A 24,211-nucleotide genomic window follows, 5' to 3' on the forward strand; every position below is an offset into this window, starting at 1 on the left:
GAGCATGACTCAGATGCTCAGAATTAGGGTCCCTGTAAGGTCCCTTTGTGAGGTCAGGGCCACGCTGAGGACAGGAGGGGAGGCCGCTGGGGAAGGGCGAGGGGGTGTGGTCTCCGGCTGGGTTTCCTTCCTCGGAGCCGTGGCCCCCCAATGCGGAAGCCGGGCCTGGAGACGGCAGATGGGACTGGTTCTCCGCAAGGACGGCAGTGGGAGTGCCTAGAACTCCAGCCGCTGCCCCGTCCAGGCCTCCGTCTGTCACGGCAAACACACACAAAGGCCTCACTCTCGACACCGGAGGGGACAAGGACATGGGCTGTCCAGGGCTGTCAGTCACGCTGTCAGGATGGTGACCCTGGGGACAGACGTGGGGACACACGGGCTGTGGGCAGGCGCAGGTCTGACCAGTACGCCCCAGACCAGCTCTTTGCCTGCAGGTGCCCGGGGCCGCGGGGACCCCTTTCTCTCACCTGTAATTACAAGCTACACCTTGCAGCTGCTCACGCTTGTATGGCTGTGGGGCCTGTGATCTCTGACCCCAACCCCAACCAGCTCAGTCCTGCTCGTCCATCTGCAAGACCCCAGGGTCTCCCGGCTGCATGCAGCTGGGTGGTGAGGTGGTAAACCACCCTCCCAAAAAAGTTAACGTAAAACTCACTCTGTGCCAATCAGGTGACTTCCTGAAACTCCGAGGAAATACGTTTTTTCTAAATGTCAAATACCTTGAAAAGGCACTTAGAAACCTGTGCACAGCCGCCTCCTCTCTGCCCCATGCCCTGACCTTCCAGGGCACAGCCCTGACAGCTGCTGACGAGGAAGAGACGCGCTCTCCATGGGAAAAGGCGCCTGTTTATTGGAGCTGAAAGGCATCATTACATAGTGCAAACACTTCTTTGGTAATGGGCTGGTTACATTAGCACAGAAAAGGCATCGGGCCGTTGGCAACAGTGTGACAGTGAGGAACACTTTGCTTCCTGCCACAGCGCCCTCCCCGCTCCCACTGGGCAGGCACGAGAGGCCACACCTGGTCCCCGGGCTGCCCGCCTGCCGCAGGACATCCTGCGTGGCCGCCCCACGGTGCACAGGACACTGCCCGCCGGACGCGCACCCAGGCCTCGCCCTCACCACGGGCGCCGCCCCTGCCCCGAAGCCACAGGGAAGCCCCCCAGGCACCAGCGGGCTCGCAGAACAGGGGTCTGTGGCCGCTTCCCACCCACGCCATGTACAGAACCATCCAGCTTCTACACCGAGCTCTCCGTTTCCCAGTTTAAAGAAACCGTCTCTGAGGTCAGACGGCTCTGTTTGACGCGATGTTTCAGACCAAGTCCCGCGGCCCCTGCAACGCCGCCGGCCTGACCTGTGACACGAGGCTGTCAAACCGACTGTGCTGATGCCCCCCGCCATGTGCTTCCGGCCTGAGCAGCACCCCGAGATGGGGCAGCGGGGCACAGAGCACTGGATCGCACGGCGGGAAGGGGCCACACTGGGCTGAAACCAGGCTTCAGAAGTGCCCGCCTGCTGCACCCTGAGACGTGCCTCTCGCCCCACACAGCGACATGCGCGGTTAACACGCCCTGCCGAGTGCTGACCCCGCCATGTCCCCGGGGCCTCCCGCGCGAAGAGCAGGCGGGTCTCTCCTCCGTGTCCTGCGGTGCCCGGCACACAGCGGGCCCTCGGGAAAGCGTCTGCGAGACTGGACATGCACGTTCAGGGACACACGTCACTCTGTCCCGTGGAACCTCAGTCCTCGAACTGAATTCACTCCGGAAGGCTGTCCAAGAAGCGGTTTATTCAAAAACCGAGTTACGCGGGTATCGTGTGGGAGGGTTGTTGGGTCAAGACTGAAGTTTTGTTCAACAACCGAGACATTTTCTCCGTGAACCTGGTAGAGAATCAAACTGTTTGAGATGGGAGACGTCTGAGAAGCGGGGTTTGACTTTTCAGAACAAAACAGGAGGTTTTGGGTCAATTACAGAGCGCGCGACCTGAGGTACGGTAGTTGCTGTTCACTGAATTCCGGAAGGCCGCCTGCCGAGTGGGAACGATGTTCCCACCGCGTCTGACGCTGAAAACACGGGTGAACTTTCACAAAATGCACCGGTGAGGTATCGGGGTGCTGCCCAGAGGCTCCCACGCAGCCTGAAGCTGGCAAGTTCCCAGCCGCCCGTCGGAGAGGAACCGGGGGCACAGCGGCTGCTTTGTGCGCCGGGCCCGGCACCACCGCGGGGCCCGAGTGCCTGTGCCGCCGCCGCAGGGACGCCTCCCACAGGGTCCACGACCCGGCAGCACGTACGGAGAAAGCAAACCTGTTTCTAAATGGGGCGTGATAACCTGAGCCCGTGTGCGGGGGCAGAGAAGCCGCAGGCGTGAGCGTGCCGGAGCCGCGGGACCTGCTCTGAGCAATGAACGGCTGGTGCGTGTGGACCGCGAGGACCAGGGGCAGGTTTCGGGGTCACCGGGGTGCTGGAGCCTCCGTCACCCAGACACGACCATGAGAGACTGTCCCGCTTGCCGAAGACACATGCTCTGCCCACGCGGCGTGCCTCCGGGCGGCCTGTCTGCGTGCTCCTGGCGTCGGGCCGCGGGCAGCTTTCCGTCGAGAAGGAACCGTGGCAGCAGGGGCATCACTTCAGGGCCTAAATGACTTAACTGTGCAATTTAATAGTAGCACCAACTCTTCATTAAAAGAATTAAATAAAAACCTGAGAATCTAACGTGAAGTTAGGACTCGTGTCTGCGCCCCCTGCGCTGTGTCAGACGGCCCGGCGGCGCGGCTGGGAGCCATGGGAGTCCTCGGTGTCCCCCGTCTGCACACCCTGCAGGGGCCGCGACCTCAGGCGACGCTTGGAGGGGCTCCCAGGGGCGCGAAGGGTCTAAGGCTGCTTTCCCAGGGCGTCCTTCAGGCAGAACGGACAACAGGCTCCCTCGGCTCTCACGGGCGCCGGGCAATCAACGGGCTGGCAAGCTTCCACGAAGCAGGTGATCTGCCCGTCCTGGGGGCAGACGGTGGCAGACCGGTTAGTTCCCAGGCTGCTGGCTCGTGGCCCAACCCCGCACCCGGGTCTGACCCCTCAGGTCCTGCCTGTCCCCCCGGTGCTCTGCCTTGAGCTCCCGCCCAGCCGGCTTCCATCAGACCCCAGCTGCAGAGGACCGCGAGCACCGGCCCACGCGCCCGGGGGCCCAGCACTGCCTGGCAGGACCAGCCTCCCTGCAGGTGCGAGTGCCCCGTGGTGCGCCAGGGGCCGACCTTCGACAGCGGCCGGGGGAGGAGCCTGTGTCTCCCAGGAGCAAGGGTGGACACCCCCCAGTGAGTGGGGGCCTCTGTCTGCACAGCCCCCCGAGACGGGGCCGTACTCACGTGGCAGTCGCAGAGGGTGCACGCGTCCTGCTTCCACCGGGCGCCGTCCGCGTGGGCCTCCCCGGCCGCGTCGGTGCACTCGGCCGTGTTGAGCCGAGACTCCAGCTTCTTTATCTGTGAAGTGAACACGTGCGTGGTCAGTCCAGGGATGTGCCGGGGCGAGCAGGGACACAGACGGACGCCCTCCAGGCCAGTCTGGGAGGAAGCCCAGACTTGCTCCTCTGGCAGCTGATGGCTGCCTGTCCCAAAGCCGCGGCGGCCCTGCCTGCCTTATCCTGGGTCAGAAGTGCCCACACCCCAAAGTCAGGTTAGTGGTTATGAAAAACATAGACAGACCTCAGAAACGAAGCGGGAAGGCATCCCCATGGGACTGTGAGCAGGAACCGCTCAGGTGGCAAACGTGCGCTGGCATTTCAAAGGCGCGACGGGCTGTGACCGGCCACCAACCCCACCAGCAGGCCTTCCTGAGGGAGGCCCTCTCCCACCCCCTCCCTGTGGTGACAGAGAGGTCCCCATGCCACAGACCCACATTCTCAGGCCACGCAGACCCCACCTCCCTGGGCTGGGCCCCGGGGTGCCCTGTGCCGCCTCCGCCTGGACTGTGTCTCTGGCTCAGGGGATGGCGCTTCTTCCTGGTGACGAACCCGATGGGGCCGGGAAGGCAGCCAATAGCCCCTGAGCGGCGGGAGCGGTGGCCCTTTCTTCTTTAGGAAAGCCCTGCTGACTCTCCAAGGAGAGCCTGGGAAACGCCTGTGGTCCTTCCACTTGAATCCAGCCAACCTCCCGCCGGGCCGGGCCCCAGAGTAGCTCTGGACACTCTCCGGGGACCAAGCCTTAACAGTTGTCCCTAGAGAGGCAGGACCTGAGGCCGGAGGCTCCCTCCCAGCCCCACTCCCGAGCCCGCTCACACCAGTGACCTGCAGAGCCGGCGGCCAGCAGCCCCCACACCCGGCCACAGTGGCAGCTGCAGCGAGGGTCCTGGTCGCCGGGAAGCCGAGCAACTCCATGTGGCCCACCCAGGACGAGCCAGGGGAGGGGCGTCGGCGGAACCCCCACCTTCGTGGTCACAGAAACGTCTGTCCTGATGTATGGAAAGCGCTGTGCGGGGGCAGAGCCGGGACAGGGGACACCAGTACCTGCTTCCTGAGGTCGGTGATGGTCTTCCGCATCTCCAGAACAAAGTCCCTGAAGTCATTAGTCCCCGACACCTGTGGGTGCTCGTAGGAGGTGGAGGTGGCATTCCGGGGACGCTCGCCGTGGTTCCCGACACTGCAGGGGGCACATGGAAGAAGCGACAGGACCTCAGCGCATCACGCCTGCGCACACCGCACACACTCGCACCTCGGGCCTCCAGCCCCTGTGCCGTCCGGGGGCTGAGACGGTGTGGAGGCCGCGCACGTCCCCGCCTGGGGCCCAGGGCCTGCCCCGCCATGTGGGTGGCTCAACCCTCGGGGCGGCCGTACCTCAGCGAGTCCCCAGGCCCGGCTCTCGCGGCGGGCTCGTCCTCCTGGTAGCTGAACTCAAGGGACCGCCGGCCTCGGAAGTGATAGGAGAACGCGTGGAACTGTCCCCTGGTCCTGCAGTCTGAGGAGGAAGTGCAAAGGGACGTGTCAGCCCGTGACGAGCCCCGACATGTCACAGTGCGCAGTGGCCAGGTTGCCCCCACACGCGCCTCGTCCTCCCCACGCAAGCCGGGGTGTGAGCGGTACCCCCGCCTCCAGAAGCAAGGCCTCCTGACCGCGCCCGGCCCCTGGGACCCCCTCCCCAAGGCCCACGGCACGGCCTGTCCTGTCCCCCTGCGCTGGTTTCCCACCTATGTTCGGAGTCCGGGTCGTTGGGCGTCACTGTCCCAGCGCCAGGCCGCTCTGTGCTCAGCGCACCCTACCGTGCGCGTCACCCACAAATAGCCCCGTTCCACGCTGCGCCCACCTCGACTGCCTGGGTCAGGGCCCAGGACAGGCCTGGCTGGGAATGGGCCCTGGTCACACGAGGCCACTCAGGGACCTTTTCAAGGGCGTCCCTGGGGCCTGGGGGGGGTGGGGGTGGGGCAACTGCACAGGACAGTGAAGCCGTGTGCGGCTCCCGGAGGGGCTGCCTCCGCTGCCCGGCAGAACCTGCGGCACGTCCTCCACACGATGTGACTTATCTCAGCAGCCGGCTCACGGCGGGACCTACGTCACATTCCGCCCACCTCACAGGCTCAGAGTCAGTCACAGAGCCCAGGTCACCCAGGACAGGCCTGTGAGGGCAGAGCCCGGCCCCAAGTCCATCACCAGCTGGCAGTCCGAGCCCCCCTCACGCGTGGGGACTGCAGGGCCCGGCTGCCCAGGGGAACTCACAGGCATCCTCCTAACCGAGCACACACGGCACGTTCTCCCCACGAGATCCAGTCAGTGTCACCCGTGGCAGCAGTGGCAGGGCAGGCTGACATCCGGAGCCTCCCGAGGTGGCCAGGCGACCACCCTGCTCATCGCGGGGCGCCAGCGCTCCCCGCAAGGCTGCATCCAGGCCAAGGGAGGCACCACAGGAAGGCCACCGAAGGACAGAGCAGGACACTCATGGGCAGCGGTGACAACTGGGGCCAGGACGGAGCCCGTGACCCGGGGCGCCAGGGCCAGGGCTTTGTCCATGCAGAGCTCCTGAGGTTGGTCCTGAACGACTCAGGAAAGTTACCAAGGAGCGGCGTGACGTCTGCAACCTCCTCCACTGCATCAGGAATAAACGCAGTGTCTACATAAACACACGCACACACACAGACACGTGTCCACACGCACGAACACAGCAGTTAGTGGAGCAGGAGATAAAACGTTAACCACCGATGAGCCCGAGGGAAGGACAAAAGTTCTTTGTAACAGGTCAACGCCGACTGCAGTTGTTTCCAAGGGGGGCGCACATGCAAGTGTGTGCGTGTATGATGTGCACGGGTGCATCGGTGCATGCATGTACACAGCTACACGTGTATCCATGAACATGTGCGCCAGTGTGCATGTGTGCACATGTGTGCGCGTTAGTCCCTGTGACCCACCGATCCTCAGAGAAGTTGCGATTCTAACTCTGGTCAAGAGAAGGAGGCTGCCCCTGCTGCGGCCCCTCTCGCTTCCTCTGTGCACAGAGATCGTGTGTGGACTGGAAGTACTGGCGTGACTAAGCGCTGCAGCGCAGGAAATGTTACTTTTAAATGGATCTTCATAGACAGCCGAACTGAAGAGTCAGTCACTGGCGACATTCAGTCCTATCAAAGCCTGCTTCTCTGCCTGCCATGCATTTCAGACGTGGCTCTGGTTCCGCCTGCTTGTCCCCCCGTCCCATGGCCCTGCCGCGGACACGCTCCCAATGCGGTGAGGGCAGAGCCTGGTGCGGCTTCAGGCCCGCGCCCCTGGGGTTTTCTGAGCAAAAGGACAGAACACCAGGCCCTGCTCCTTCCTGATCAGCTGGCGGGAACCTGGTCACGTTGCCAGGAAAGCAGCGTTTGTCTCAGGAGAGCTGGCTTCCCGAGCGGTTTTCCAAGAGATGGATCTGGCTCGAGGACCGAGTTCCCAGTCACTCCCATGGGAACGGGAGAGCGTTCGCCCTAGGTGATCTGGCGGGAATGTTTTCTTAAAAGCTAAAGCAAAACCAAGGCGAGGCAAGTCCCAACAGAGAATGGAAATGCTCTGGAGACCAGGCGTCAGCAAGCGAGTTCTGCTTCCACTCAAGCCTCCTGCAGGACACACGTCACCGCTGCCACACACACATGCGGGGTCGGGGGCAGGCAGGGTCACGAGAGTGAGACACAACACAAGGGTTAACCCATAACAATACAAGAATGAACTCTGTGCTTCGTGTGCCCACAGCTGGGAAGCAGTTTATTTGCGCATCATTACTTATTACTTATTGTATTACTTATTATCACCACAGCTCGCTCACTTCCGCCCAGCCCTGTACACACACACACAGAGGAGAGAGGACGCAGACAGAGGCAGACACAGGATCAGACCCCACCCGCTCAGCACGCAGGACACACACGGACAGTAATGAAACACAGCTCTAACCACTGCCCCGGAGCCCAGCACTGATGGCGCCAGCAGCCAGGCAACACTAATCACTGATGAGACCGTTTCTCCAGAACGAGGAGGCGGCAGCAGCCCCAGCCTCTGTGTTTTCCACGTCTGAGCCCAGCGTCCCCGCACATCCAGATGCAGAGGGCGTGGGGGCAGGACTTGGCCCCACCCCATCGGCCGCACCCTGCGGCTGTGTGGCCTCTTGGTCACCTGCTCTCATGCCCCACCGTCCTGCCCACAGAAGGGCAGGGTTATAGCTCCTGAAGGCCTCGGGTTCATACTACGCAGGTCTCTGATCATAATGTGAATAAAGCCAGTTACTTTCAAATGAGAAATTAAAAACCGTGGCTGCCAGAGGTGGGGTGTCGAAAAGAAAGCAGGCGCCACCTCCCTCATGAGGGCAGTGCCCTGGGAGTGGCATGGACGGGCCACATCCGGAGTCGCCCTGGCGCCAGTCCCGTCCCACCCTGACGGGGCCACCACGCTCCCCGTTCCTGCAGGGCCTTCTGACCCCTTCAGAGGACAGACACCCTCCTCCGCTCTGGGGGTCATCCCAGGCACTTAGGAGACGCAGGTACCTCTCTGAAAACCAAACCCGTGTCTGCTACGCTGCCAGCTTCCCTTTGCTCTTTCGCCTGCGAGAGCGGATGTGCCAACTCCACGCAAGCACTCACGCTGCGACACAAGCTGGTTTCACGGGGAAACCGGGGGTGCAGCTTCTAGCGCTTGGTTTTCTATGCGTCTTGCTGAGAACTAGTCACTGTGCTAAGCGCTGCCCCGCTGTCACGGACGATTCCCCGTCACGGCTGACGTGGAGGCCCTTAGGGTTCCCGCCTGGACGCAGCTAAGCCAGCGAGGCCGCCGCCCTGCCGCCCCGTCACGTCCGTCAGCTGCGCCCAGGTCTCTGTGGCCGGCAGGTGCGCGCCGCACCGTGAGGGGGGGACCAGGCCCGGGGCGGGGGACTGGCGGGGGAGAGGGCACCTTCGCAGCAGTCCTGCCACGCCCGCAGGTCCACCCTGGGGACGTCCTCGCAGCTGCCGTAGCCGTGGGGGGGCTCTGCCACTCGGAACACGTCCCTCTGCACGCGTGTGATGTTGTCTGCGTTGTCACACAGGATCCTGGCCAGGGACGTCTGCTTGAGCTGCGTCAGCTGGGCCGGCGAGAACACCCCGGCGTTCTCGTACCAGAGCCTGCATCCCAGGGCGAGAACGGGTCAGAGAAAGCCCGGGCCCCCGGCCCACAGGAGTGGGTGAGGTGGACCCCACCCAGGTCCCCGGCAAGGCAGACAGGCAGGCGTCGCTGGCGCCAAGCCGAGGCCCCTCAGAGAGGATGGCCTGCGGCTCACGCGTCCCACCCAGACAGAACACAATGGAGTAAACACGCGAGGCCAGTGCAACCACCTTCGCGGGGCCATGCGGCCCGTGGCCTGCGGCCCGGCGGGACGGCTTGGGGGCAGGCAGGGGCCGCCTCCCGCCCTCTAACTGAACTGACCGCGGCACCAGCCGGAGCCTCTGCACCTGCTGAAGTGCCCGCTGCCCCAAACCGGGCCCCGGGGAGCCGGGAGGACTGTTTCCAGGAGCAGCTACACTCGCAGAATGGGCGGGCGGGACAGGCCAGGCGTACATTCTGATGCCGTGGTGACAGGCCAGCCACCATCAGACGGGCCACAGCGGGACTCTGCCTCTTCCTTCTCAGCGCTGAGCGTGGACATGGGGCCACCCCGCCCCGGGCCGCAGAGTGGCGCGCCAGGGGGCAGACGTCCCCACCGCGTCCCCGCGCTCACCTGTCCCCGTCGCGGAGGCGCTTGAACTGCGTGCTCAGCAGGCACAGCAGGGTGGGGCCCAGGCGGCTGCCGGGCACCAGGTCCTCCAGCACCAGCGCCGGGAACAGGTCGATGTTGAGTGGGGACCCGTAGAGCCTGGAAGACAGCGAGACCCCGCGCTGGCAAGCAAGCTCGCCTGGCAGAGCGGCCCTTTCCCGCCGCCACTCCTCGCGGTTCCGACCTTCGCTTCACAAAGCTCCCTGTTTCTTCAAAATGCTCCAGCACTTTGAGCCACTCTCCTGCTTCTGGTTACAGACAGGGAGGGGCAGAGGCGGGCGTACGCTGTTCGTGTGGAAAACAATACGAAAGCTAACAAAGGCTAACGCAAGAATAAGCCGGTCATTCTTGCCCCACCCTGCATACGTGTAAGAACACACACACACACACACACACACACACACGTCACGCGTTTGGAAGAGCCAGGGGCCGTAAGGAAGGCAGGCAGTGAAAACCACCCCTCTTGTAAACGTCCAGAAAGCATCAGACTTGTAAACTCTCCCTACCCTTTATCATAAACAACATGAATAACCTAAATATGGCTAAAGACACATTTAAAAAAACTGGGATTCTACTACATATTGAAAACATTCATTATAAAGAAAATACTAAACACAGATAGTATAAAAAACTAAGAGCAAGGTTTAAATGTTCAAAAACAAACATTTTCATCAAATTCCTCCAATTCCTTAGAAATACGTGCACACAAGAGAAGAGCTGACGATCTGCTGCCAATCATTCTTATCAGACGTCTCCCAACACCCAAAGGACGTGTCTGCTGCCCCTCAGGGCCCTGGCAGACCCTGAAACCAGCCCGGGCTGAGGCCGCCTTGGCCTTGCGCAGAACGGGCAGGGACCGGGGACAGGGCCGCAGCACGCCGCATGGGCTGCGCTGCGGAAGCCAGCGCTCGTCCTTCAGGGACAGGCAGGTGGTGCTCGCTTCCCCCAAGTCCAAGGACGCCCAGTGGGAGCGTGGAGACAGACTGAGGAAGAGTCTTCAAGCTGACTATGTCCTGACCCAGCGGGGCTGGGCGGGACAGGAGGGGCGGTGTCTGTTGGAATCTCCTGTGGGCTTTTCCCCAAGGCAACTCCTGAGGTGGGGTCCTCCTCTCCTCCTGCTCCCCCCACTGGTGACCTACCAGCCCAGGCTCACCAGACCGAGCTGAGCTGGAGACACCAGGCTCAGCAAGGAGCGTCTCATCCAGAGGCAAGAGGACCCCTCCCCACCCCGCCTGCTCAGGGAACAGGGCGCAGGGCCCCTCGCCCGCCAGCAGCGCCGGCTGGAGCACAGCTTTTCTGGCTGTTCTGAAATAAGGTTGCCAATGAGGGGAAGGGCGGGGACGTGATTTCCCTCACTCTGGACCAGAAAAAAAAGGAGACTTAAACACATAAATAATAGGTGGTTCAGATAAATCCTAATTAAGCAAAACAGTGACCGAAAAAGTCACCGCACCAGCGGAATACACATGACAAACGCCAGCATCTCATAGCAGAATTTAAATAAACACTGGAACCCGTTACACTCAGGCGGCAGAATGTCCAGTTTCTTCACAAGTTGCAATAAAGGGAGTGAGTCACTTTTCCTGACAACACACAGGAGGGTACCAACGGGACCACGTCTTAACCTCAGTGCTCAGTAAGTAACGTGAGAACAAGAGTTCACTCCCGGGGGAGCTGCGGCCCGAGAACGTGCAAAGTGTCTTTAGAAGAAAGTTTTGTGTCTCTTTAAAGCAGCTCTGCGCGCGCCTGCCGAGCCCCCAGCAGCATCTCTGCGCCCCAGCCGCGCAGAACCGGCTCAGCCACCCCGGGCTTCTCCGCCCCCCGCCCCGCCCCCCCACACCCACAGACCGCAGCGCAGATGGAGCCGCCCCCACGCCCTCTGCACCTGACCTCGCCCGCCGGACATGTACCGACGGGACAGGAAATCCGGGTTAGTTCCAACTCACCGTCGGAGCTTCTCCCGGATCTCGGGGCTCTTGATCTCGTTCTTCAGGTCCTCGAAGGTGTGGGCGGAGGACAGGTTGCAGTAGACGCGGTAGTCGTGGTAGGGCGGGATGCCGTGGTCGCGCCCGCGCTGGATGTTGATGGCCGCCAGGTCCAGCGCCACCGTGTGCGCCATGGAGAAGAGGCGCTCGGTGAGCTCCGTGTTCAGCAGCTGGGAGGGCACGCGCATCTTCCCGGGCACTCCGAAGAGGCCCCTGAGCAGCGGGTCGATGCCGCCCTCGTTCACGATGCGGAACGGGGAGAAGAAGGCTTTGTGCAGGGGCACGTGGCCCTGCGCCACGGGCTGGAAGTCCTCGTCCAGCCGGTAGAGCAGCGGGTTGATCAGCGTGTGGCCGAAGCGGAAGGCGGCCGTGGCAAAGGCGTTGAAGATGCCCGCGTTGACGCCCGGGTCGTAGCCGCGGTACTCGCCCAGCATCTTCATGCCCACCTCCCCCAGCACCTTGGGAAGCCAGTGCCGGTAGGTGATGTGCTGCATCTGCGCGCCCACAATCTTCCGGGCCTCGTGGTACAGCGTGTCGCCGTCCCAGTGCGGGTTCAGCGCCAGCAGCTCGGTCGCCACGCGGTTGTGCTCGCGGAACCACAGCGTGTGCATGCTGGTGAGGCCCAGCTGCTCGTTGGCGCGGTGGTCGCCAGCCAGGAAGCACGGGATGGGGCTCTCGCTCTCGTCCCGCATGCACTCGGTGGGCGGCCCGCTGGCGAAGGGCAGCAGCGGCTTCCCGGAGCGCTGCACGATGCCCTGGCGCAGCAGCCCGCGCTGGCTGGCCAGGTCGCGCACGGCGCGCGCCTCGAGCTCCGAGCTGCCGTAGACGTTGGAGGCGTCGATGTAGGAGGTGAGCTGGTTGATCTGCTCCCGCGGGTACACGGAGTTCATGAGCAGGGAGGTCATGCCGCTGCCGCACACGGGGCTGGAGCGCACGAAGAACATGCAGCGCGCGCCGTTCCGGACGCGCGGGTCGTTGGGCGGGATGGCGAGCGAGAAGCAGGGCGGGTCGCTGCTGCACACGGAGCTGCAGTGCTGCCCGTCGGAGAAGCGGGCCTGGCTCAGGGCCACCACCGTGGAGTCCAGGTCGTGGTCCAGGAACTGGCCCCACTGCATGAGCATGTGGGTGAACTGCGGGTCCGGCGTGATGGCCTCCGTGCCGATCAGGGTCGTGGACACCAGGCGGGGCATGGGGAGCGCGTGCCCGTGGTACAGCCGGCCCGGGTTCACTCCCCGCGGGGTGTTGAACCCGTTCTCGTACACAGCCTTCAGCAGGCGCTCAAAGGCTGTCAGCGAGGCGCCCCACATGGGGTGCTGCAGGTTGTTGCAGGTGCCGTCGTGCGTCCGGTACTTCTGGTGGAAGCACATGTCGGAGCAGTTGTTCACGCGCCGGTGCGCCGTGCAGCCCGACAGGTTGGCGATGAGGCTCAGGTACTGCGGAGACACCAGGTCGTTGTAGTGGTAGCCTGCAGGGACGGACAGGGACGAGCTCACGGCCCCCGCACGGCAGGCGGCCGGCTCTGGGCCCTCCTCCAGGGCTTCCCGGCTGCGTCTGCAGGAACCTCCTGGGCGGCGCCGAGGCCTCTCCGCCTCCATCAGCCAAAGCGCTCCGGACCCGCAGAACTCCGCCCACGCGCACAGGGGCGGGCTCTAGACCCGCAGAACTCCGCCCACGCGCACGCTCACAGGGGCGCACGCTCACAGCGGCGCGCGCTCCAGGCTTGCAGAAGAGCTTTACCCATGCGCACGCACACCGGGGCGCGTGGGCTCCCCAACACACTGGCCCACACCTCCAGATTCTTAGTCCTCAGCGCATCTTCTTTCTAAAGTGTGTCACTCGGATACAGATCCACGCTGCAGACATTTGGCCGACACACAAACACCCCCTTTGGAGGGGCGGTATCCGAAACGCCCACATGGATGCGGTGAAGATCTGGAGGTGAAGTCCCACAGGCTGGAGAAGCGATCGGAAACACGAGCGCTTTGCCAGGGACGTGACACCGGGCTCCCGGCCACCCCGTTTCTCACTCATCATGGCCTGAACACTTGGGTGGGCCGTGCGCGCTTCCCGGGGACAGAACAGGGACCCTGCAAAGCCTGCCTCTGTTCAGCTTTTCTCTGTGGTCTCCAAGCTCTCAGTCGTGAGCATCGAAGGAAGCTGCTTCCACCCGCCTGTCCTCTGGGCCTGGGGGCACGGTCCCTTTGTCTACAGCAGTGGCCACGGCCCCTCCGGCCACCTTCCCATGCCCAGCCCAAGCAGAGGGCAGGCACCACCAACACCCAGGGGTGCGAAGAGAGAAAGAGCCTCTGCAAATTAGACCCAGGGCCTCCCAAAACTTCCCCGACAAAATGCTGCAAAGCCAAACCTCTCTACAAACGCCGGTGCACACGTGTCTGGAAAACGAGACATTCACCAGGAATTTTGCAAACTGCCCCGACCAGCTCGGCCATGTCCTTGGTCTTGTTCACTTTGGCAATGAAAGCGATCTCAGAACGCAGACAACTAAGTTTGGGGAACAGCCCTGAAGTGAGAGAACAGGTGCACACCCCAGAACAAGGGAAAGGACGCGAGGGCTGTTTAGGACAGGCACTGTTACCGGGAAAAATCACTCTGTCCCATGAGGTATCACACACAGGGTCACAGACAAGGACACGCAGGCCTGCGGCCAGTGTGTCTGGTGCACACCTGAGTGTCATTCTGGCCTCACCTCACCCAGACCACGTGGGTGACTGTCACCTCTACCTTCACGCCTATCTCCACCTCTCTCACCAGGCTACCAGGTCCCCACGCTGTCACCCCCCACTTGGGTCATTCCACAGACACCCCCTGCCCAGCCCTGTGCCCAGCAGAGACCGTGGGCAGAATGAAAGGGTCCTTACGCTTCAGGGCGCACCTGCAGGCTGAGGCTGGCGGTTGCCATAGAGACCAGTGGAGATGGAGTGACTGGCTACCCTGTCCCCCGGGAGGCTGGTGCTCTCCAGGCGGGGAAGCAGGCGGCGTCTGCACACTGCTCGCCACACCGGGACACTGAGCACACGCTGGTCCCAAGTGCGGCAGGACCAAGCAGCAGCCCTGAGCGGTGGCCACGCTCTGGGGATGGGAGAAACAGCCCCACGGTTCCCATTCCTGCCTCCCTCACCTCACACACTGTCTTCAGGAATAAGCTTTGGTTCCTGAATAGTAAATTTTTTGTCCTGATGGGAAAGATGCTCATTAAAGACAAGGCAGACAACAGAAAAGCCAGGAAGCGGAGCAACTCAGTCGCCCGTCACCACATCCTCAGGTTGGGGGCTGCCGGCAGCGTCCCCAGCAGTGCGTGTGGGCTCACGTACAACTTGAAATAGATTGTTGCTGGTAAAAGTGACGACCTGACACAGTAAAACCCGCGGCCACCCGCTGTCTCCAGCAGCACAGCTAGCACTGCTGCCCGGCAACGCCACGTGCCAGGACCCGGCCACATGGTGGCAGTCACTCCCTGCCACCCAGCAGCACCCGGGACAGTCAGACGCTGGAGCTCCACACAGCCTTCCAGCAGCCATGAGGACACAGCATCCTCCACAGCCGCTGTTCTGCAGTTTTCCCGTGACCCTCCCCTGCACCGGGGCCTGGTGGTCACAGCCAGTGGGTGAGGACTGCTTGCGCATGTCCCCATCAGACCCAAGGTGGGAACAACAGGACCCACACTGCCACCTCAACTGTGGCCTTCATGGACACTGGGACGGGAAGTCTGGGGCTGTAGGGGTGGCTGCCCCCCGCCCCGCCCTGGCAGGCGCAGCGGGGTGGCGGAGCTGGGTACTGACCGGTGCCGTTGAGGTCCACCATGAGGCCATGCTGCACGTGCTCCTGGATCAGCTGCAGCGTCCGCTCGAATATCTCCCCGGCGCGTGCCTGCTCCACGGTGTAGGGGTCCCTCGGGTAGCGGAACAGAGCCAGCAGGTCGTTGGGGGAGCGGGGACGGCTAATGGCGATCGGGGCAGAGGGAAGGTGGGGACCGTGACCAAGACAGAAACCAGCACATCCCAAGTCAGAACTGCCACTTAGCGTGGCTGAGGCTACTCTCTATGGGGGTGGCCGTACCTTGCTCATCCCAGGTGGAAGGCAAGAAAACAAACAAGACCAAGAGACACTAAAGACAAGCGTTAGTCAGGTGCGCGGAGGAAACACTGGCGCTCTACTGCACGTCCGACGCAGGAGAGACACCCGGAGCCGGCCGACAGGCACAAACACTGGCGGCTTGTGAAATACTTTGTTTTTGCCAAACCATTCGCAACAAGCTGGGAGAACGAGTTGCAACGTTTAGGGAAGGTCTCGTTCGTGAATCATAGTTCAGTCTCCCCTTGGAAAGGAGGTGCCTGTTATCTTAACCCCCAGAAGGTGGATGCCAACCTTGTTTACGATTTTTAAACTGAACATTTTCTGCAGATGATGAAGCAGGGTCACACCCTGTGCCCGAACAGCCCACGCTCTGGGACCCCCAGGGCTCAGGGAGACGGGGGACCCTGCCGGCCCCGCCACGCACAGTACCTGTCAAACAGGTGTGTCCGCGTGGAGTTTATGGCCCTGTCAACGGTTGTGATCGCTTCCACGATGGATGTGGCTACAAACGGGTCCCCATTCCGACTGACGTCAGGAACTAGGAAAACACGAAACTGCACGTTACCAGGAAGGAGCTGGCCCCAGTCCCTGTTGCGTCTAGACGCTACGTCACCGAGGCCGAAGGCAACCTTCTCCAAGTGCTATTTCTGTTTCTCACACCAAAGCCTGTTCCTTCATCGCAAACTCTAGTAGAAGCTGTTTTCAAACAGGGAAGTTACAGACGTTTTGTTTTTGGAATCACGTGACACCCCCGAAAGACAGGAGAAACACAGCTCTCATGGGCAACAGTGACCGCAGGAGGGAGGCGGGAACTCAGGCCAACCCGGGGCCGTCCGCTGGGCACGGGGTGCCTGGTGTGGAGGTTTAATCTCCTGGGGGTTCTGTCTGTCCTTCCCTGACGCCGGGACCTCGGCCTGCTCAGCCCTTCTGACAGGCTCCCCCCCCCACATGTCATGACACAGATACCATTACGTTCACACGCATGCACGCACACACATGCACTCACATGTGCAAGCGCATTGCATATGGTGTAACCTGTGACCTGAGGGGCTGTTCCCTGTCCAGTTGCCCCTCCCCTTTCTTCTTCATTTAATATTCTGCCAGGACTAAGAGTTTGCTAAGTCAAATGACCTTGTTCCAACCAATGTTTCTATGCTTTGAAACGGCTCCGGCCAGCTCACGGTGAGGAAGGGGAGGTTTACGCAGGAGATGCTCGGGACCTGGTGCGCCCCATAATGTGCGTGGCCACCCCCAGGATGGAGGGAGCAGAGAAGGGCCTGGCCTCCCGTAAAGCACTAACACCCCCCACTTTTGCCAAAGGAGGACTGTAAGCAACATGTCAGAAGTAGTTTGGGTGATGGCTACACCCACCACCAAACCAAGGGGAAGCGCCGCCGAGTGAGTTGGCCACGGTGACCTGCGGGGTCCCAAGCAGCAGCACGCGGCGGCCCCTGCGCCCCACCTGGCCCTGCCTGGCTGAGTGTGCTGCAGCGGCCTCCTTGCAAATGGGTGCGGACATGCTGTCCTCCAGCACCCGGCGAACCCGGACTCGCATGGCCCTGCGCTGCCCTCTGGGCCCTGCTGCTGGCGGCGGGGCGTCTGCCGGCCACTTACCGCTCACGCTGAGCACCATGCTGACCGAGGCCTGCCCGATTGCATTCCGGGCCACACACTCGTAGCGGCCGGCGTCGGCGGTCCCCACGTCGTGAATGGTCAGGAATCCCTCGGGGCTGATGTGGAATTTCCCGCTTTCTGTCACCTGAACCCCATCCTGGAGCAAAGCAGAAGTCATAGGAGCTGTGAGACTAAGAAGCGGGGCCGTGCATCCCACCTGTTGGCTCACAGGTGGAACGAGGAGGAGGTTTGCCCAGAACCAGAAAGAGATTTAATCTAAGTCACCGTATACAGACCCAGGGGGACAGCTTTCCTGGCGTGCCTAACTAGGTCCAGGACTGAGCCAGACGCAAGCCACCCTCGTGGGCATCCAGGATCAGGGGTGGGGACCCAAGGTCACCCACGGGGAGGAGACCGGCAGTGAGAAGGCGCTGGCACCGTCTCCCGGAAGAGGATGCCTGAGTCCCACCGGGAAGGACAGCGCTGTCCAGGCCAAGGGGGGCGGCGGGAGAGGATGGAGCTCCTCCGTCCGAGAACACGCGGTTCCTTCCTAGGTCAGTCACCCCGTCCTCTGGGACACACCCCGTGTCAAAGCACTTGTTTGTGGGTTTGAACTCTGTTTAACATTGTTTACGTCGGCTTTATATAAACAATAGGAAAATAAAATGACAAAATACCTTCTCAACTGATTACGGGATTAAGGGTCTAACGAGATCTTTTTCTATTGTCACTGGGAGGACATGAGGAGACCATTCCGAGTCTATGGGTCTCGTTTCGTTTTTATTACTGAGGATACCAGCAGTCTTTGGCTCAGGCCTGCAGTTTGGGTTTTCCTCGCTATGGGGAGTCTGCAGAAGCAGGGGAGGCAGCAGCTACACCTCGCCTCCCCCCGCAGGAGTCTCCACCCTTCCCCCACCCCCTGCCCTCCCCGCACCCCCCTGCCTGCAGCGGCACCTTATTCCAGGTGATGGCTGGCTCCGGCTCCCCCTGGGAGCTACAGGGCAGTTGCACGCTGCTGCCCACCTCCACCGTCTGGTCACCGGGGGTGCTGCTGAAGACCGGGGTGACTGGAAGGTAAGGGACACGCAGCTGACCATCGTGGGGAACCCCAGCCCCTGCCTTCGCCATGGCAGGCCCATGCACTGAAGACTCTTGGCCAGCTGGCCTGTCTCCTCCCAGTGGAGTCCGCACGGAGGGCAGGAGCTGGAGGGCACCGAGGCGTGCCCCGTGACAGGCAGACCGCAAGCCCGAAGGAGCTCCTGTCTGCTGGGCTGGGAGCCGAAGGCCCAGCGGCCCCAGGACCCGAGCCTTGGTGACTGGGAAGGACCCCGGGGTTGAGAGGGAGCTTTTCTCAAGGGGCCTGGTGGCCTTTCAGGGACCCTCTCCCATGTTCTCACCCAACAGACTGCCCGGAGTCCTGGCAGGTCAGGACCGGCAGGGGCAAACCCGCAAACCCGGGGCCAGCAAGCCCGCAGGTGAGACCCGGGACCCACGTCCTGCATCTGCAGGTCAGCTCTGCAGCCGTGGCCCCTGCAGACGCCTGCCCGTCTTTCTAGAGACACGGGGTGACCGGGCCCTTCTGAGTGCAGAGGACCCAGGGGACCTCGGAGTGCTCGGGGGGCACATGGGGACACAGCCACGCCCCCAGGGTCTGATCGGGGCTCCCAGACCCGGCGCTGCTTCAGCGGCCCAGAGAAGGCTGCCATGGAAGGACCCTTCTTTACAGTGATGTTATCAGCCAATGGCCAGTCGGCCAGTCAGAGCTCAGGACAAGTGATGTCACAAAACCAACATTATCGCAGACTGAGGTGCAAGACACAGCAAGTGACAGCGTGGGCACCTCGGGGACAGAAGGACAAGGGACAGTGACTCAAAACAGGAGGCGTCGGCTCTCAGTCATTAGCAGCGACGTGAGCACTGGAGCAGGAGGCGGGGCCTCCGGACACAGCCGCTGCAACCTCAGGCTGCGCCCCCCAGTACATCAGGGCTGCACCCCGACACGCACCCGCTGTGCCCCCAGCCATGCCCCCCTGTTCTTCGGGGCTGTACCCCGACACACAGCCGCTGCGCCCCCAGGACCTCAGGGCTTCACCCTGACATGCACCCACTGCGTCCCCAGGCTGTGCCCCCCAGTACCTCAGGGCTGTACCCCAACACAGAGCTGCTGTGCCTCAAGGCCATGCCCCCCCGTTCCTCGGGGCTGCACCCCGACATGCACCCACTGTGTCTCCGGCCATGCCCCCCTATTCCTCAGGGCTGCACCCCAACACAGCCACTATGCCCCCCCGTTCCTTGGGGCTGCACCCCGACACGCAACTGTACTGTGACCCTGGCCCTGCCCCCCTTTCCTCGGGGCTGCACCCCGACATGCAGCCGCTGCGCCCCCCCGGCCGTGTCCCCACCGCTGTCACCTCGGGGCTGGACCGTCAGGTGCGCCAGGACCCTCTGGGAGCCGATGATGTTCACAGCCTGGCATTCGTACTGGCCCTGGTCGTGGAGGGCCACACCCGAGATCCTGAGGGTCCCCGACGACAGCACCAGGTGTCGCCTGTCCACAGACAGCTGGCCCCCTGCAGGGCGTGGAGGCCGGGGTCAGTCCTGGGGGCTCGTGGGCGTGACGTTAGTGACGGGTCAGCTGCGGAAGCGGGAGGGCCGCAGAGCCCGGTCTTTGCCCGATGGGGCCGGGCTCACTGTCCGGCCCTCGGGTCAGCATGTGGTCCCTTGACCAGCAGGTGCCGGTCCCCTGCCGCGCAATGTGGTGGCACAAGCCGTGTGCAGCCAGGTCAGGGCCGAACAGCACACGCCCTGTCCCCACGCGAGTCCCCGGAAGGATCGGGGCCGAGCCAAGAGCTACGTCAGCAGGAGCTGTGACAGCAGGGACTCGGGTGGCACCCATGTGCACTCGGGGTTCTGGGAGGGGCCGCCCCCACGCTGTGTGTGACAGGGCCGAGGGCAGGGGACTAGGGAGTCTCAGCGGCAAGGGGTGCCCCCAGGGAGGCCCCGACAGCTTCCCCTGGGGTTGGGCTGAGGGCAGGGAGGCCCAGAGAATCCCGGGACAGGCCCCTCGGGGGAAGCAGGGAGGGAAGCGGGTCATCAGCTGGTTCTCAAGGTCACCCAGCTGAGTCCCGGGCAGGATGCCGATGGGCAGCAGCGCCGGCAGCGGCCCTCCCCCACCCCACCACCCCGGGAGAAAGTCTGTGACTTCCCAGGGCGCGGGGCCCGGGCTGCCCTGCAGGGGACAGAGGGCCGGGCCATGCAGAGAACCAGCGTGGCCAGCACTCAACTCCGGGAATCACACTGAGAGTAAAAGGTGCCTAAAAAAGCACACACTGCACAGCTGGTTTTCTGAAGTTCATCTTACAAGTTATAAATCCCGTTCCATCCGCATCGGGTGGGCGTTAAGGCAAGACATGGGCTACTGGGCGCAGCCCACGCCCACGGCCCTTCAGCAAAGACAGATCTGCGCTGTGCGTGCGGTGGCCTGGGGCCAGGGCAGCAGACACCTGTCCCTCTCAGCACCTGGCCACGTCAGGCTCCCTCATCGCTCGGTCCCGCCGGAAGCCTGAGGTTTGGGGTCCGCGGAAAGACAGGGCTGGTTTTGGAGTTTGTGTCCCAAGGACGGGAGAAGGTGACAGGGCCAGGGGCCAGGCGGGTGCCGTACCTCCTTTCGTCCAGGCGATGACAGGCTGCGGGTAGCCCTTGGCCTCACACTGGAAATCGACCGTCTGACCCTCGATCACAACTCTGTCCTGGGGGGTCACAGTGAACTGAGGAAGCGCTGCGGGGGGGGAAACCACGGGGAAGGTGACATTAAAGAGACAGCTTCGCTGAGGACACTGCACAGACTGGCGCCCTGGGGGACAGGACCCCCGCCACGGGGAGCAGAAGCCGAGGAAGACGCGGAAGGTGAGACGCAAGGGAAGCGCAGAGCCACAGGGCGAGGCGCAGAAGTACCCAGTGGGTGCCACGCAGCCGCCAGGCCGGCGAGGACTGCGACCCGCCAGGACTTGCAAGTGGGTAGTGTCATCAAGGAGCAACTGGGCACAGTGGCAGGAGTTCGTCATTATCACTGCTGAGGGGGGTGTTACAGAACCGTGTGCCCAGTGTGATTCCGTTTATAAAAGTCACGATGACGAGGGAGGGACTACGCCAAGTGCCACCGAGCTGCCTGCGCAGAGAGAGCGGATGGATTCACACACGTCGGGAAGGGGCTTCCGGGGAGGCAGGGAGAGGCCGTGAAGCCAGGGGCGTTTGCATTTCTGCATCATCCTAAGCCAGTGGTTCTCACCCTCCCTGACGCCACGACCCTTCAATACAGTTCCTCACATTGTGGGGACCCCCGACCATAAAATTATACTCGTTGCTACTGCGTAACTGTAATGTTGCTACTGTTATGAGTCGTAATGTAAATATCTGATATGCAGGATGTATTTTCATTGTTACAAATTGAACATAATTAAAGCCTAGTGATTAATCACAAAAACAATATATAATTATATATGTTTTTTCCGATGGTCTTAAGGCGACCCCTGTGCAAGGGTTGTTCGACCCCCAAAGGGGTCACGACCCACAGGTTGAGAACCGCTGTCCTAAGCCTTTGACAAAGGTCCCACTTCGCAATTTACTGAAAAACTAATAAACGCATGACAGAGTCAAGCAAGAAATTTGGAAAGATGGAGCACACGTCTTAAACTATGCGAACTCAGGGCCTCCTGTGCCCAAGAATCAACCCCAGGAAACTCCAAAATCAACATGCCTGTGCACACACGCACACGCCACGTGTCTGCCCATGGCTTGCACACGCCAGTGCTCTGGGTGTGTGGATAGCAGGCAGACACCGCAGCCCCCGTCCTCCTGAAGCTTCGGCTGCATGTGACCGTCGGACGGCGGTGTTAAGTGCGACGGGTAAGAAGGAAGGGAGTTCTGGGGACAAGGGGACCCTGCCCCGCTGTGCGTTTGGCGGGGGCGCGCCGGGGCCCTCGGGGAGCTGCGGAGTCCCCGGCTCGCGGACTCTCACCCTGGACGATGATGAAGGCCATGGCGTGGATGCTGCCGATGCTGTTGGACGCGAAGCAGGTGTACTCCCCGCTGTCCTCCTGCGCGACGTTCTGGATGTATAGGCCGCCCGAGGGCGTGATGCTCACGCGGGGGTCCGCGGGCAGGGGCGTCCGGTCCCCTCTGGTCCAGGTGATCTGGGGCAGGGGGTGGCCGGTGGCGCTGCACTCCAGGGTGACGCTCTCCCCGACCAGCACCTCCGTGTTCTGCGGCTGGATCACAAACGTGGGTCGCGCTGTCACGAGGAAACACCGGTTCTGAATTCTCTGCCTCGAGTTTGGCAGAAGTTTTTGCTTTTGAGTTTTCCTGTTTCCATGCTGTTTACAATTCTACTGACCTCTAAATGAGGAAAACCAACGTAAGGGGATACTCTCCTGTCTTCTTTGTTTTTTTAAAGAAATGCACGGCAAATAAAAATGGCCCCCTGCCTGAGGCCAGCGAGCAGTCGGCGACCAGGGAGGCCGGGGACAGCCGGCTCTCCTCTGTCGTGGACTGGAAGCTGGGGGCCGGCACCTGCCCCTTCCCTAAGCGTGATAGGTCTTGTTCAGCCTCGCTCGCAGTTCTGACTGGCATAAAACAGTGTTTTTAAAGTATCTTTAGAACACATAGAAGAATAAGTTCCACTCACAAATGAAAATCGCACTGAGGTAATATCTTTCAGCCTCTAAATCTAGAAAAACACACACACTCATTGGTGCGTGTGACGAGTGAGCCTGGGCAGAAACGCCTCTCCCAGGTCAGCACCGTGAACACCACGGCCCCCCTGGTGAGCGACGTGGCCTCAAATATCAAAACCGAAAATCCAAACACCCTCTCCCCAGAATTACCCTGCTTGGAACTCACCCCAGAATGTTCTACAAGCATGAAAAGTGACCTGGACGTAAGAGGTTGTTTTTTTTTAATTGTTACGTTATTTCTCTGGACCAACAACCCTCATCCATAATTCTGGAATCCAAAAAAGCTACAAACAAAATATTTTTTCCTAACTTGTTTATAAAGGGCGAGGCTACACTGAGTCACTTTCTGCGATGAACGGTCACACCGTTGGCTGCAGGATGTTGAGTAGCCTTTCTGAAAAAAGTTCCCCAATTTCTTCCTTTCAAACAGCGTCTGGTTGTTCTGGATAAAGGGGACATGGTCTGTGACATCAAAAGGTTTGGAAAAACACCTCAATGTTCTCCCAAAGGGAACCTATCAAGTAGGTGGTGTTCCATTGGAATAACGGGGCCCGACGCGGCTCTACACAGGAAAACAGCAGGAAAGCCTCACGTGCCGAAGGGAAGGCCTCCAGGGCACGGCGGTGCCGATGGTGTCCCCGGGAGGACGAAGGAAGAAGAGGAATGAGTGACTCGGGGACATGGGGACGGACGCAGGACTGAAATGGCTGAGGGGAAGAGACAGGAGAGAGCCTCCTCCACATAATTTTACGTTTACGTTTAAGTCTTGTGCGTGAAATACCTAAGAAGCAACAAACCACAGGAAGGACAGAGACGGCCTCCCCGAGAGCAGCGAGAAGATCACCGGAGCCAGACGCACCTGCGGGGCCCGTGCAGAGCCCTGCCATTTTACTGTCCTCGCGGGGCACGAAGGCCGGACGGCGGCGGAGGGGCAGCTGGAACACCCTGCACTGCTGGGTCCCCCAAGTGCCACCCCCGCGGCAAGGGCAAGATGGAGAGAGAAGTCAGCTTCCGCCCCTCCCCCGGCAGCAGAGCCGAGAAGGAGGGAGGAATGAGTCTCATTTGAGGCTTTGTTAACGAAAGCTGGTCCTCACACGGGTCTGCTGCCTGAGTCACCCCATGTCAGGCAGCAGGCTGGGGACCCCAAAGCCAGAGCTCAGATGCAGGAAGAAGGAGAGTCAGACGTGGCTGAAACCATGGGTGCAGCCAGACATCAAGGACAAAAGAATAATGACCGTTTATAGGTGAAAACACAAAGGGGGTGCTTGCATTTTGGAGACACAGGTAAGGAGAGTAACAACAGATTATGTAACTTAAAAACGCATTTAAATTTTTCTAGACTCTACTGGAAGAAAACAAATAACGTGTGACTTCTAAACCAGAACTGGGCAACGGAAGATGAAAAACAATCATTCCAAAACAAGGCAAGAAACAGAAAAAGTTAGATAAATAGTCCAAAATAAGACGCAGAATTGATAAATCTAAGGAGAGTGCTAACATTCTAAGAAAATGTCCACCTGAGTTCTCGTTTCCACCGGCTCTGCGCTGTTTGCAGTAAACCGCCAACGTGT

The 24,211-nt window shown here is 61.4% G+C and overlaps 1 protein-coding gene across 3 annotated transcripts in view; it reads right to left on the reverse strand.

Annotated features, from left to right (window-relative positions):
* Window positions 1-826: 826 nt before the first annotated feature.
* The window catches only part of PXDN (peroxidasin), a 58,928-nt gene continuing 35,543 nt past the window's right edge, over window positions 827-24,211 (reverse strand). For all 3 annotated transcript variants that reach the window (XM_090280866.1, XM_090280865.1, XM_090280867.1), the window contains 14 exons: window positions 21,926-22,198; window positions 20,570-20,686; window positions 19,320-19,478; window positions 17,863-17,975; window positions 16,909-17,065; window positions 15,724-15,832; window positions 15,000-15,157; window positions 11,161-12,664; window positions 9,179-9,313; window positions 8,377-8,585; window positions 4,819-4,939; window positions 4,492-4,624; window positions 3,356-3,469; window positions 827-2,990 (listed from right to left, as the gene is read on the reverse strand). In XM_090280866.1, coding sequence (XP_090136992.1) covers window positions 2,871-2,990; window positions 3,356-3,469; window positions 4,492-4,624; window positions 4,819-4,939; window positions 8,377-8,585; window positions 9,179-9,313; window positions 11,161-12,664; window positions 15,000-15,157; window positions 15,724-15,832; window positions 16,909-17,065; window positions 17,863-17,975; window positions 19,320-19,478; window positions 20,570-20,686; window positions 21,926-22,198 — 3,422 coding nt within the window. In that variant the 3' untranslated portion in view covers window positions 827-2,870. The remainder of the gene's footprint in view (window positions 2,991-3,355; window positions 3,470-4,491; window positions 4,625-4,818; window positions 4,940-8,376; window positions 8,586-9,178; window positions 9,314-11,160; window positions 12,665-14,999; window positions 15,158-15,723; window positions 15,833-16,908; window positions 17,066-17,862; window positions 17,976-19,319; window positions 19,479-20,569; window positions 20,687-21,925; window positions 22,199-24,211) is intronic.

This window comes from Furipterus horrens, unplaced genomic scaffold (genome assembly GCF_987537825.1).
Source record: "Furipterus horrens unplaced genomic scaffold, mFurHor1.1.pri manual_scaffold_6, whole genome shotgun sequence".
NCBI classification, from domain to species: Eukaryota; Metazoa; Chordata; class Mammalia; order Chiroptera; family Furipteridae; genus Furipterus; species Furipterus horrens.